This window comes from Dromaius novaehollandiae, chromosome 6, assembly GCF_036370855.1.
Source record: "Dromaius novaehollandiae isolate bDroNov1 chromosome 6, bDroNov1.hap1, whole genome shotgun sequence".
Taxonomy (NCBI): Eukaryota; Metazoa; Chordata; class Aves; order Casuariiformes; family Dromaiidae; genus Dromaius; species Dromaius novaehollandiae.
In genome coordinates this window covers 8858869-8872142 of record NC_088103.1, presented here as the reverse complement: position 1 = coordinate 8872142, position 13274 = coordinate 8858869, and the positions used below count along the sequence as shown (strand labels likewise).

The following is a 13274-nucleotide window of genomic DNA, read 5'->3' as shown; positions in this document are numbered from 1 at the left end:
CGGCCGGCGGCGCCACCGCCACCCGCGGGCCCTCCTGCGGGCCCCACCGCCCCCGGCAGCCCGCCTTCCCCCGGCACCGCTGCTCCTCATGCCTCAGCCCATGTCACCCAACAGCAGGCTGCTCGCTTTCAGATTTGTCCCGCAGTAAATCAGGCCCCTCCACCTTTCGCAGTCTCTGGGGGCTGAAATGAAACAAAACCCTTTTGGAACACTGTCAGTATTTTGCATTATCAATTTATTTCTCTATACCAGAGCTTAAGGTTTGTTCTATTTAGTGAGCAGGCTTTGTTTCAGCCTTTTCCTCTCCACCTGGGAATGTGGTGGACAGCTGGAAAGCTAATAGAACTAATCAGGCTGTTTACATTCAAACAAAAGATGTCTGAAGGTCACATCCTTTGCAGGCACACAGAGATCCGAAGAACGGGAAACTTAATCCCATCGAGCTGGAGAGTTACAGCAGTGGTAACTGCAGATCAGTAATCACATTCAGACGCTGTAGGGAAGCGATGGGAAGAGGTGTGCTGGCTGAGAACGCTGCCCAGCAGCTCCCAGCCTCGCAAGCCCTTGACCAGATACAGCTCTCTGATAATATACATGTTTTAATAAAGACATAGATTCTCATGCCAGTGCTTGACTCTGAGGCTTCAGCAGGCTATCACTCCAAAGGCTAACAGTAAACGCCGACAACAGTAGTTGAGAAACACTAAACACACATCATGAATGCTCTTCAATTCTCCATTTGGCCCAAATGCTACTACTCTTTGGGATTTTCCATACGCAGGCTTGATGCTAGAAATATGCCTTAGCTCTATTGCGCTTTGCGACACAAAATTTCTGGGGGAACTAGAGCAGGAATGATGAAAAGGGCACTGATGCCAAACAGGCCTATTTTTCTACATAAAAAAAAAAAAAAAAAAGCCCTGTTTCCTTCAGGTCTCCACACCTGACCACAGGGGCTGGTCCAGCAACACGCTCCAGGCGGTTTGCAGCAGTCCCGCACTGCGAAGTGCGCAACAGCACCGTTAAGAGTATAACGTTACGAAACAGGACGATAATAACGCGAATATGCGCCCTGCGGCCCCCTTTTCACGCGCCGCGCCTTTAAGAGGCGGGACCCGCCGCCATCTTGCGCGTGGGCGGGCGCGCATGCGCGGCGTGGCGCGGAGCGGAGCTGCCAGTGCCCTCTACGGCGCCGGAGCGGGGAGCCATGGGGCTCGGGTCCAACTCCGCCGTGCGGGGTAGGCGCGCGCCACGGGCGGGGTAGGCGCGTGCCGGGGGGGGCCGCGCGCGCGCGCGCGCGCTCCCCGCGTGCTGTTGGGGGGGGAGGGGGCGCGGCCTTCGCGCCCCGCTGGACCCCGAGGGACAAAATGGCGGCGCGGTGCTTGTCCCCCCCGGTGGCCGCCTCAACCTCGCGGTTTCGGCGCGGTTAAGGGGAAGGGGTCACAGCGCCGTTTCCTGGGGGGGTGGTGGAACGGCAGGAGGCGGCTTCAGCTGCTTGGCCGGGGTTTCGTTGGGTTTTACCGCTGTATTAGCTCGTTTTCAGATCACGTGTAAAGCTTTTATCCAGCACTTGTAACCTCAGAATGGGCTCGTGGGCGCCCCTTGGCCTAGCTGCGGAGGGGGGCCCTTATCTGCTGCCCCTGTGGTTGCCCAGGCTTGAAAAAACAACTGACAAGGATCATGTGCTCCTGGGGGAGCAAAGGCCATCTCTGCTTGTTTGCTCTTCCTGCGGCTAAAACGCGCCTGAGCTTTTTAGCAGATCGTATAAGTGCTTCTGCAGCCCGGATCTGGAAACGCCCAGAGGAATTTCCTATCTGGTTAGGAGGGGAAGGAAGGAGAAACTTGGTGGCCCAAATCTCTTGTTCGTTGGGACATACCCCAGGAACGTAAAAGAAAATAAATTGCCATCGCCAGTTTGCTGCTCTTCTTTTTGTTTACTTGTGTGCCCTGTCTCCTCTCCTGAGATTGTGGTGTCTGGACTTCAGTTTCCTTCTTTTCTTCCCTTCCCTCCATTTTTCTGAAGTCTTAGCCCACCCTTTTTTCTGTTGCACAGTGCATACAACCTTGAAATAAATTTTCTGCTAGGTTACGTATGCCTTTGTCCTGTAGTGGCTTGTCACATTGTGTTTTGGTAGTGTAGCAGTTATGGGTTTGTTTAATGATCTCTCCACAAGTTGCTCTTAAAAGAAAAAAGAACTTCACATTCCACATCAATGTCAGTCTATTTAAATAAGCCTCTTCAAGTAATACATGTCTGACCTTGAGTTTGGCAGCAAACTGTAGAATTGATGCCAGAGGCCTTTTGAAGCAGAGTTTAAAGTATTAAAAAAAAAAAAAAAAAACCCAAATCTGAGAAGCGTTCTCTGTCACAAGTGCAATTTTATGGTTAATTAGGTTTGAAACATGAAGTGGGCATTCCAGCTTTTTCCAGATCTCTATTTGTAAACCAAAACAATAGTCTACAGCAAGACTCATTACCTCTGAAACTTTGCAGGGCGGTAAGGATTGTAAGAGAGAGAGTTCATTTGTTAAGTTCAAATGATACTTACTAGGCCAATGCTGAAGTTTAATGAATAGGCTACTTTAAATATTTGTGTCTCATGTGTTATCATTTGATAGTATTTTCTGCCCTGATACAGCTCCAGAGGAACGATGAGATAGTTAATTTAGCAAAAAAAGTCACTATGACTTAATGTAAGGGAAAAGTGTATTAAGCTGCATGCTCATGTATACACAATCTCCCTTGTGTGAAATAGATGAACGTGGGCCTCAGGAAGAGAAATAAAGAATAATTGATATATAAGATGATATTTATGGTCATCTTATGATATGATATTTATTAAGATGATTTTTCAATTTAAAGATCTCTGCTTGTTGAATTGAACGTGCTCTGTGTGGCTATTTGGTAGGCGGTTGAGGGATGATGAAAGGGATAGGTGTTTGCAGCACGTGTGCAGAACAGCTCTTCCTGCACATACTAGAAGGCTAGGGAATTTTAGTACAGACATCCTGGCTCATGGTGCTAGTCACAGAAGTGTTTTTTATCATCAAAATCTTTTTCTCTGATGGTTTCTTAAACTGATCTATACTTTTCTTTTGGATATATGCAATACAGGATTGGCTTCCTTGACAACTTAAAGGCTGGTTCAGTTCTAGGGGTCATCCCTTGGCTTCAGTAAAGTTATTCTCTCTCCTTTGTTTCCTAAAGAGAATGGATCTAGTCTAACAGTGTCCTCTCAGCTGGTTAAAAGTGGTAATTAAGGCTTGATCCATGGATCCTTGATCCAGGTAATGCACAAAGCAGTGGCTCAGGCAATCCTTGTGGCCACTGCTTTTCTGAAATTCCCAGTATGGGCAATACCTTTGTTTCATGGCTACCTTCACCTGCCACTGTTGTACCTGCACTTTAAATTTTGTCAGAAATCACTTCAAACTTGTCAGACCTTGCTCGTCCCTGAACTGGTCGAGTATCTCCTCCCTTTTGTAGTCTTGTTCTGCTTGTGCTTGTGGAAGGGTCCTCAAGCAGCAGAGCCCCAACGAGAGGGGGAAAGGGTGTTGCAAAGCGCCTGCAGTGACTTCCATTGGGAGAGACCTGCTGCCTCTGATTGAAGCTATGGATATTCTTTGGATCAGTTTGGACTGTTTTGCTAAATTAAAGCAGACTTTCATAGACACTCTTTGTAATCTCGTCTCCTCACTTCCTACCTTACACTACTGCATTATTCATGCTAGTTTGTAATGGGGAGATTAAGGGGTGAGAACTCACTAGATGGGTATAGCAACACTAAACTCACAGTATCTTCTCAGGTGCTTTTATTGTTTTAAGGAGCTTGGGAATAGGAAAACATACCCTAAATTGTTTGATATTAAGGTGCATTAAGCATCTTGAACATCACCCTATTTTTAGAGGGATGGTTTGTCATGCAGTTGAAGGGGATTTCTCAGCATCCTTAGGTCTCTTCTGCTTCGTTTACTAAGAAAATGAACTTTGAAGAATTTCTGTATCTGTTACTTCCTTAGTAAGACACTTGCCCAAGAATTCCCCATTTCTCTTCCCTGATCCTACAGGGCTGTATTTGTCCTGCAAGCATTTATCTAATTCCACGTATTGCTAAATCCAGGCACTTGTAGATCAGCATGACGTACGTTAGCTAACGATGTTTTAGACGAGGAAAGAACTTGGGACGGATTTTAGGAAGGACTCTGGGACATGGCAGACAACTTTCTTGGTCCTGTTTGTGGAAGTTCATGGTGACAATACTGCAGGTCAGTTAGCTGTGGAAGGTAGCAAGAATAACAAAAGCTTTTTGTTTCTTCTTGTCCTTCAGAGTTGGAATTAATGTAGTAGTGACTCTGGCTCCAGAGATACCATTTGGCTTGATATCTTTGAAATCCAGTGCAAACATTGAAGACTAAAACTGAAACTCCCAACTGGAAACTGAGTTTTCTAAAGTAGTATAAATGCTCTAAAGCTTAAATTCCCTTTAGATTTATTGCGGAGTCAGCTGAACTCATACATTCATCTGTGAGTAAAAGTGGTGGTTAAGAAGTGAAGAAAGCAATGCCAGGTTTGCTACCCTGACTTTCTGGGGAGGGAGCCGCTTTGAACAGAAGGAGCTGCGGCTGTTATGGCAACCAGAACTCTGCAACAGTCAGGCCCAAGTCCAGGATATTTTCACGGTGCAGAGAGAAAACAATAGAGACTGAAGAAGTAGGAAAGCTCCTTGCAGCAAAGGAAATGATACCGAGTGAGAGAGACTGCTAACATTTAGAGACAGCTGTTGGCCAGTGGAAAAATTGAGGCTGGGGGTGGGTGGTAAAAAGAGGCTTTTTAAATTTAAGTTGTCTTTTAAAGAGTCAGGGCCTAATCCAATTAAAACAAACTCATGCAGTTATTGTTAAATATAATCCTTGTGGATCCATGTTCTTTCCTGTACACCATAGTAGGGATTTAATCTAAGATAGCTTTTGTTTCTCTTCTGAAGTGGTAGTATATTAAATAATTTCCCCATTGCCAAACACCTGTTAACTTTCTTTTAGTTACAACATGCATTAAATGAAAAGCTAGTTCAGTACCAATACCCTGGAGAAATCCTGTTTACGCTGTTGGTGCTAAGTGTTCTTCTCTAGTGACTTTCTCGCAGCTGAAACAAATAACAGGTTTTCTTGCTCCTCACAGCTGTTTTAATGGGCTGAACAAACAATATACTACTGACATTGATGGCACAAGCTCTTGAAGAAAGAGAGGGGAAATAAGTACCATGTTAATCCTAGCCCTCTTATAGAAGGGATTGGGGGTGAAGAAGAACTCTGGTCAGTAGAAAGGAGCAGGTTACTTGGATGAGCGTCAGGAGAAGATATTCTAGTTCTAAAATATTACATCTCTTCTACAGAACAGAATGATCTTTTGGAAAGTAGAGGTGTTGCCACAAACATGGAGACATCTGCTACTTCAAGTAAGTTTAGCAGATTATTATGCTCAAGAAACTAACTGTCTTTTCTTCTTTTACTCTAGTTGAATGGATTGCTGCAGTCTCCTTAGCTGCTGGAGCAGCTGCTGTTGGGTATCTAGCTTACAGAAAATTTCTCTCTAAAGACAAATGCTGCAAAGCAATGGTAAATCTCCATATCCAGAAAGACAACCCCAAGGTAGTCCATGCGTTCGATATGGAAGATCTGGGAGACAAGGCTGTGTACTGTCGTTGCTGGAGGTCTAAGAAGGTAAGAGGAGAATGAATGCCTTCGTTTTGTTGAAGTGCATGCATCTTTTAACAAAACTATTTTCAAACTACTATGTTTAGAGAAAAATAAATTTTCTTCACCTAAGCTATACTGCAGTGAAATGTAGCCGTGACCTGTGCAGATAGTGTTATGATGGTATTGGGCTTTTTGTCCAAAATTTATTGTTGTATTGCTGTGTATTATAAATAGCTACCTTTTGCCACACGAGTACAACAACGAATTGTTCTCAGTGTTGATGGAAGTAATCTTAAAAACAAACAAACAAAAACCCTGTATAGTTAAAAGCTTTTGAAGGATTTAGAAAGATGAGCTGAATGTATTTGTGACTTTGCAACTCATAATCGTATGAGTAATTCTAAAGAAAAGCTAGTGAAATAGCGCTGACGTACTTCAGACTCTCTTTTTGAGAAATTAAGAATCCAGCCTATATTCAGACACAGGTCCAACTCGTTTGCCTATAAAACTGGGTCGCCCAAAATTAGTGGTAAACATAGTATCTAGCCTTTCAGTAATGCCATAAGATCAGTTTTAGATCTGAGGTACAGATGTGAGACAGCCGAGGTAACTGAGATCTGTATGATGTGTGATAGTTCTGGGGCGTGTAAGGAGAGAAAGCAGACTGCCAGAGTAGTCTGGTCAGTTTACAGCTGCCACACATTTAAAAGCCACGTTTGAAGCTGAGACGCTGATGTGTGGAGACTGAGATACTGCAAGCCTTCAAAGCCAGACAACTGAGGTCAACAGCCTTGAAACCTGGTTCTCTCTGTGTTAGTGAGCTAAATACTATCCTTCCCATGCTTTAGAGGCCGGTCTAATCAGGCCACGCTCTGTGTAGTTCTTCAGGTACTGTAACTTTCAGTCCTTGCTGTTACCAGATCTGCCTTCGTTACCTGAAGGGAAAGAGAGGGAGTTGGAAAAGAAATTAACACTACTGACAGTCTGACAGCATCATGACTCGATTCTGAAATAGTCCTGAGAGAGACTGGCTTGTAATGTACACTCCGTCTGGAGTCTAAACTGCAAATGAGATTCTTTTTCTTTTCTCCATGGCCGCAGTGGGTACCATGGACTAAATTACATATTTATATATGTATATATTACATATTACAGGGACATGTGTGCATTTACATGCAGTGCTGATGGCTGTCCAGCATGCAGGTGTCATGCAATAGTATGCATATGGCAGCATTGCTTCTAAATTTTCAACATAAATCTCAACTGAGAATCAGAATCCTAGCATTGGAAGCTGCCATGAGTGTTACAGCTTCAAGAAAAAAAAAAGGCAGGGGGGGAAGGGAAAAGCTGCTCTAAGTATCTGCAGTGGTGATATGTGAAATTGGGTTGAAATACTGTAGGCACCTCCTTCAGCCCTTCTGCCAAAAGAAATCCTAACTTGTACCTTAATATTTATACTTTTGGCTTCTTTGTCTAGAAGGCAGGGATGGAAATAGCGTCTGGTTTTAGTAGTTGCATTGCAACTCCTGCCATTATTCTAACTATTGTTTGATACTATCTTTTTTCTGAAAAACAAGTCTGATGAAATACATTTTGGCATATATTGAAGGGGTGTTGTCAGATTAGGAACATACTGTCCTGCTGAGTTAGGCCCCTGTAATCAAACACTAAAAGGAAGCAGACAGGGACCACCTTATAATGAGCCTGTTCTTGGAGCTCTAATCTGAAAGGTCTTGTAAAGGCATTAAAGAGCTCAGTGGAAAATTTCAAAGGCATTTGTTTTCTTCTACTAATGCTTAGAAATGAGTATTTTAATCAGCGCGTTCTGCTTCAAAGGCTGCAGTTTCCAGTATCACTGTCTTCCCCTTGCGCTGGTCAGTTGACCTTGGATGGTGGATAGCACGATCTTTAAGATGGTGTGCGTGCTTCTTCCCATGTTCTCTTATTGCCAAGCAGTAATAAAAGACAGAGACGTACTTCATTTTCACATGCTTTTCATCTTTGGTTATAGTTTGCTGGCATTATTTGTTTTTTACAGTACTTAAACCAAGATCCTGTTAAAATTTGTAAGATAATGTTTACGTGGTGGCAAAATAGTAAAATCTGTGCACTTTCAAGGCAGGAAATTACCGTTACTTCAATGGCAATAAGCACCCACTGCTCATTTATTTAACAAAGCGGTGTATGGGGATCTCTACTTCATGTACAGGTTAGGAGAAACTTCATCTTGTTTGAGTATGTGAGCACTTCTGATGAGATTTAGCCTGACCTGAAGCACAGAGGCTGTGAATGGAACCCATAGCGTTGCAAAGCATAGGATATTCCTGCGTATACTGGCAGTGTACTCCGGCTGGCTTTGCCTGGTGTTCCTCCTGTACCAAGAATAACAAAACAGTCCTATGCTAGTTGGACTATTCCAGCGTAGCTCTTGGAAAATGAACGGGGTTATTTTCAGTTGTTGTTTCTAAAATAGTATAATGTAAAGGCTTTTTTTTTAAAGTTTGTGCTGGCCAAATTTCTGATGTTTACTTCACTGTTTTTAGAGTGCATGTGTTTAAAAAAAAATAAAAAAGCATCTTCAGATAAGACGGGATGTAATTTTCTGTCTGCTACAGTAGGTGGTAGGTAGTTCTTTAAATGGTTCTTTCCTCTTCAATGCTGTGCTCTGCAGGAACTTTATAGCAATACTTGTCACATTTTGTGGAAAAACTCAGTGGTCAAAGTTACCAATTACCAGAAGCAAGAATTTTGTCTTAAAAACAAGTCTTAATTAATGTAAAGTTAGAACATGCATTTTCCTACTCTTCTGCACTTTTATGCCTGTGATCTGGGAAGATTTCTTAATTTACTTTTTGCAGTAACCTGCAATCTCTGTGTCTTCTGGAGCAGTATTTGTCCCTGATCCATGGGTTGAGGAATACTGCTGCAGAACATAAGGAACACTGGTAGAGGGCCTGAACCTGTTCAGTGTCAAGGGAAACAGGCCGAGCTTTCCGGGGCGTCAGTGCGCATTTCCCTTGTGCCCACCTCCGTGGAGCACGTGAAATGTTACAAGTCTGATGGAAGCTGGGTTGGAGTTCAGTAAAGAGCGATGGACTGTGGTATTGCATGGAAAAATAACTGGTCCAGAAATGTCTGGGGTGGAAGCCGATCAGTGTCCCATGAACATATGTTCTTGTTTGCTCTAATTTTTGCCAAGTATCTGTCAGTGCCTAGTCACTGAGTCGCAAATGACTGGTTTGATGATAAAGTTCCTACATGATTCAGCATATGTGAGTATTTTCCAAATTCAGGGGGTTCTTTATTTGGAAACTTCACCTGCCATTCATAGCATGATTTTTGACATTTTTTTAACTGTGAAAAACAGACCTCCCTGCCATGCCCATCAGTAAAAGTAATAATAATAACAATAATTTAAAAATCCTATCCAACAGAGCATGTGGCTTTATCTTTAGAGCTCTGGAATTCTTTCTTTTTTACAAGTATGTTGTTTTCATGCATTATTTTCAAGTCTTTTATTGTAACCACACATGGCTGTTAAGGATTGTAATTTTATTCAAGGGCTAGGACTGAGTGGTGGACCCTAGGATCAATGCAGTGTTGAAGATGGTTTGATCGTGACTGTAATGTGAAGGGGATATTGCTGTTGTAAAGGCTCAAGCTGAATAATGCCTAAGTTTGATTCCAGTTAGTTCAAAGTGAACAAAATAGAAATTGACGGCAAAATACTGATGCGTGACTTCTGTGCTGATCTCCAGAGTTCCCTCTACAATATAGGCTTAGCCCTGAAAACCCATCATCGAGAAGGGATGGGTTCTGACCGGACTCTTGTTGCTTCACAGAATGTTCTTTTGGCTCTTGCAGATGAAAACAGCTGCCCAGGAGCAGAGCAGTTGTGAGCAGTCCAAGACCTGAGCAGTTATTACTGGCTAAAGGAGAGTCCCTCTGGGTCTCGCTCTGGCCGGACTGTTCTAGTTTTTTATGGAACAAACACTTCTTCAAATTACTTCCTCAGTGCTACCCTTAAAAGCCCCTGATGAAAAACCATGCCAGCTGGAGGTGTGGTTTATTTTCATTAGCAGGTCAAAATCCTAATGTAGAATCCAGCTTGCGCAAAGGGACCTTTGTGTCAATGAGATAAGCTAGTTGTGTCAGGATGAAGTAAAGATGGCTTGCCAGTCTAGCTGTCTGCGTGCAGAACTAATCTTTTGGCATCCCTCCTTAATAAGAGATGACCTAGGGAAACAGTCTTTTTCTCTTCATGTGCTAGAGAAAACCAGGAAAAAGTTCAGCTGAGGAACTCTTAATTCTCTTCCTCTCCCCACCTACCTTCTGTAACTACATTCAATTCTGCAGCTCTTGCCTGGGAAAATGGACCGTGGGGCGAGGTTGAGAGTTTACTCCAAGTAGGTTACAGCTGAAGGCCAGCTCGGCCTTCGTTTTCCTAGTGGTGGCTTGAGGCTAGAACACCAAACTGAGTTCCTTCTTTTTAATAACAAGCCTCTCATCTGCCATGCTCACGTGAGCAAAACTAGTGTTCAGCCAAAATTCAGGGAGACCTCAAAAGCCAGGGCAAAGTTTGTGATCTATGGTCACAATGGATTTTGAGAAGATACTCCAAGACCATTCAACCTTGGTTCTTGATTATGACTCTGGGTATACTTAAATGTATCGTATTCTTTCTCTTTTCAGTTCCCCCTGTGCGACGGCTCTCACACAAAGCACAACGACGAAACTGGTGACAATGTTGGACCTCTGATCATCAAGAGGAAGGAGGCGTAGAGTGGACAGTGGAAGCTACAAAATGAATGTCTGACAAATCCTCTGCTCACTTGTAATTGGGGGAAAAACACAATTCTTTGTCATGTCACTGAAGACTTCCCAGTATAGTAGATACATCAGGCTTCAGCATGTGTATTTTTTCTGGTGTGTGTCTTGTTTTAATCACTACAGTGTATAATTTACTAAATAGTCATGGTTTAAATTTTTTGTCCTGTAAAGTATGTGTACCCTTTCATTAAGTATGAAACTAAAATGACGGAGAGAATGTACTTCAGCTGATGTGCAGAAAATAATTTATTAAATTATTTTCAAATACCTGTGTACTACTTTGAGGCAATTCAGTAGCAAGTATATTCAGAAGGTAGATCTTAATAATATTGAGAGGTTCAAAAGTCACATGTGCAAATAGGCTTCTACTGAAAAGGCAATGGCAGGAAAGAAATCATGGTGCCAAAATGCAACTTAACTTGTGATTGCACTGCATTTTCTGCAAGTGTCAAGTTTTTTCTGTCAGACTGCTGTTCTGTGTTGCTTCTGTAAAAGAACAAATTTAAAATAGTTAACTATGAACAGACAACGTAAAAAGGCTTATGGCAAGATGGGGCTAAAGGGCAACTTTACCTTTGATTTTACAGCAATGTTGAAACTTGACCCTACTACCTACTATATGGTATTCACAACATATTAGCCAAACTGTGGAACTGTAGAGTAGGATTAAGAAGATGGTGTCTGGGAGCACTTTCTTAATATAAAAGGGGAAATAATACAAAGTGCTGAAGGACTAGTGGGCAGCAGGTGGCAGGGTGGGTTTTGCTGCTAGAAACCCTTAGTTTCACTTGCGTTCCCTAGCAGTGGAACTAACTTCCCTAGATGACAAGACACTTCTTTTGGAGTGGCTGTGCTGCATTAATCCGAAAGTAAAATAAAAACTAAAAAACCCCACCCACCATTACTGTCTGCTTCATCTTTGCTCTGGCTGGTTCTGGAGGACCCTTTCCTCTGGGGAAGAGGCACACCTTTCTTACCGAGTGGCCTTAGGCTCTATGTGTCTTAAATAGTTCCTGCCTCCCTGGGCTAACTGTTGATGTAGATCAGCTAATTTTACCAAAAGAAACTAAATGGACAAGAAGATGCTTCAGTGATGGCTAGAAAAAAAGGGGAAAAGGAGGAATGAGATAAGAACTCATCCTCCATTTGTATGGCATTTGTCTGCCTCATCTAACACTGCTGCGCGTACTGCAAATAGGAGATAGCTGTAACATTGGTTTCCTTAAATACCTGTGACTTATCAACATACAAACAACTACGAAGCAAAATCCAAAGAGTGGGGTGGCAGAGGGCAGTTGTGTATTAAACCCAGTCCACTAGCATAATTGCACCTTGTGTAAGACAGTTCTCAGTGGCCAGGGAGAGAGAGACTACCTCAGAGCTAGAGGAGAGGCCTTTCAAGAAGCTGAAATTTTAAGCTGAACCCTTGAAGATCCTTCCAGATGATAGAGGTAGTAGAAGATTTTTTTAGTTTGTTTTGTTTTGGTTTGTTTTTTTTAAAGTCAGGGTTGGTGTGACTGGTTGATATCAAAGAAAGTGTTTTGCATGTTCTCCTAGATGTGGGATGTTCAGAGGCTGAGGTTGTAGCTGACTGATCTGAACTTTGACAGAAGGCACACAAAGTACAGAAAGTGGCACAAAAGTAGAGGAAAGAAGGTTTGCAGCTGAAATATATGGGGCTCAACTACTGTCTATTGGAGACCTCTACTAGAAAGAAGTTGCAATCAAATATATGTAGTTTCTATCTTTTCTTCCTGTCTTGACTTGATTTTTTTTTTACTTGGCCAAGTACTGATATGTACGGAAAGTTGTTTTAACTTTAAATTATCAGATATGTTGGTTTTATCCAAAACAAGTTATTTCTGTATTGTTAGACTATGACACTGGATGTTTCTGTATTTTTGTCAAATACACTTTTGAGCTCATCTTAATCTTGAGGTTGTGTGTGCTGTTTCTTTCAAAGGCGAGTTGCATTGTAAGCAGTGTTGTACCCTAATGCTGCTATAATCCATAAGCCTGTGCTTGGGTTAGGTTCTCCTTCTGATACTTCTCCCGTTAGCAAAGCCTGGCTGCTGTTGAAGGGATAAAAGCACATCGCAACTTGCATATATGTTCTAACAGTTGAAATCCTGAAGTTTCAGATGAGTCTCCCAAGTCATAAAGCTATTTCCTGGAATTCACCAGTAAAACATTTCCTGCTGTTTGAGGGTGAGTGAAGTGGTTTCCATGAGAAGCTCCTGTTTGTGGGAGGTGAAGATTCAGAAGCAGGCTCTGCTCTTTACATTCTCTTTGTTTTGGAGAAATGTCACATTTATAAATGTTGACGTGAACTGGTTAAATTTTGTTTTGATTCAAGTACAGCGTTCTGTACTGTACCTAAAGTTCCTGTTACTCATATATGTGAGCTGTTCGAACATGATAATGAAAAGAAATACTTGGGTTTGAGCAAACAAACTTGCCAAAAATCTTGACGAGCACCACAGAGAACACTTCATTTTTTTTTCTTTATTACCATAATAGTTTATAATCCTCTGATGGTCCGAGTGCTTGCCTGCTATGGTGTCTTCTGAAATCTGTGTTCTTTAGTGCTTTCCTCAAATAATCACGAGAATATAAAAAGTGAATTGGTTAGATCTTTGACAAGTTTTAACCATCAAGAAATTATTCTGTAAAGGTACAGTTTTCACACTGGATTGAAACTGTTACTTGAAAATGTGGTATAAATCCTTCACAGCTGTAGCAGTGAA

At 42.4% G+C, this 13274-nt stretch overlaps 1 protein-coding gene across 1 annotated transcript; it reads left to right on the top strand.

Moving 5' to 3' along the window:
* Window positions 1-1112: 1112 nt before the first annotated feature.
* CISD1 (CDGSH iron sulfur domain 1) lies at window positions 1113-12458 on the top strand. Its single transcript, XM_026106028.2, has 3 exons — window positions 1113-1238; window positions 5516-5721; window positions 10390-12458. Exons 1-3 carry the CDS (start codon window positions 1208-1210, stop codon window positions 10477-10479), a joined length of 327 nt encoding a protein of 108 aa, XP_025961813.1. The 5' UTR covers window positions 1113-1207; the 3' UTR covers window positions 10480-12458.
* Window positions 12459-13274: the final 816 nt, after the last annotated feature.

Bases quoted from the DNA above. Each gene is read 5' to 3' on its own strand.
- CISD1 (XM_026106028.2), top strand. From the start codon at position 1,208: ATGGGGCTCGGGTCCAACTCCGCCGTGCGGG. The intron at 1,239-5,515 runs GTAGGCGCGCGC...CTTTTACTCTAG, and splicing joins GTCCAACTCCGCCGTGCGGG to TTGAATGGATTGCTGCAGTC. The intron at 5,722-10,389 runs GTAAGAGGAGAA...TTCTCTTTTCAG, and splicing joins GTTGCTGGAGGTCTAAGAAG to TTCCCCCTGTGCGACGGCTC.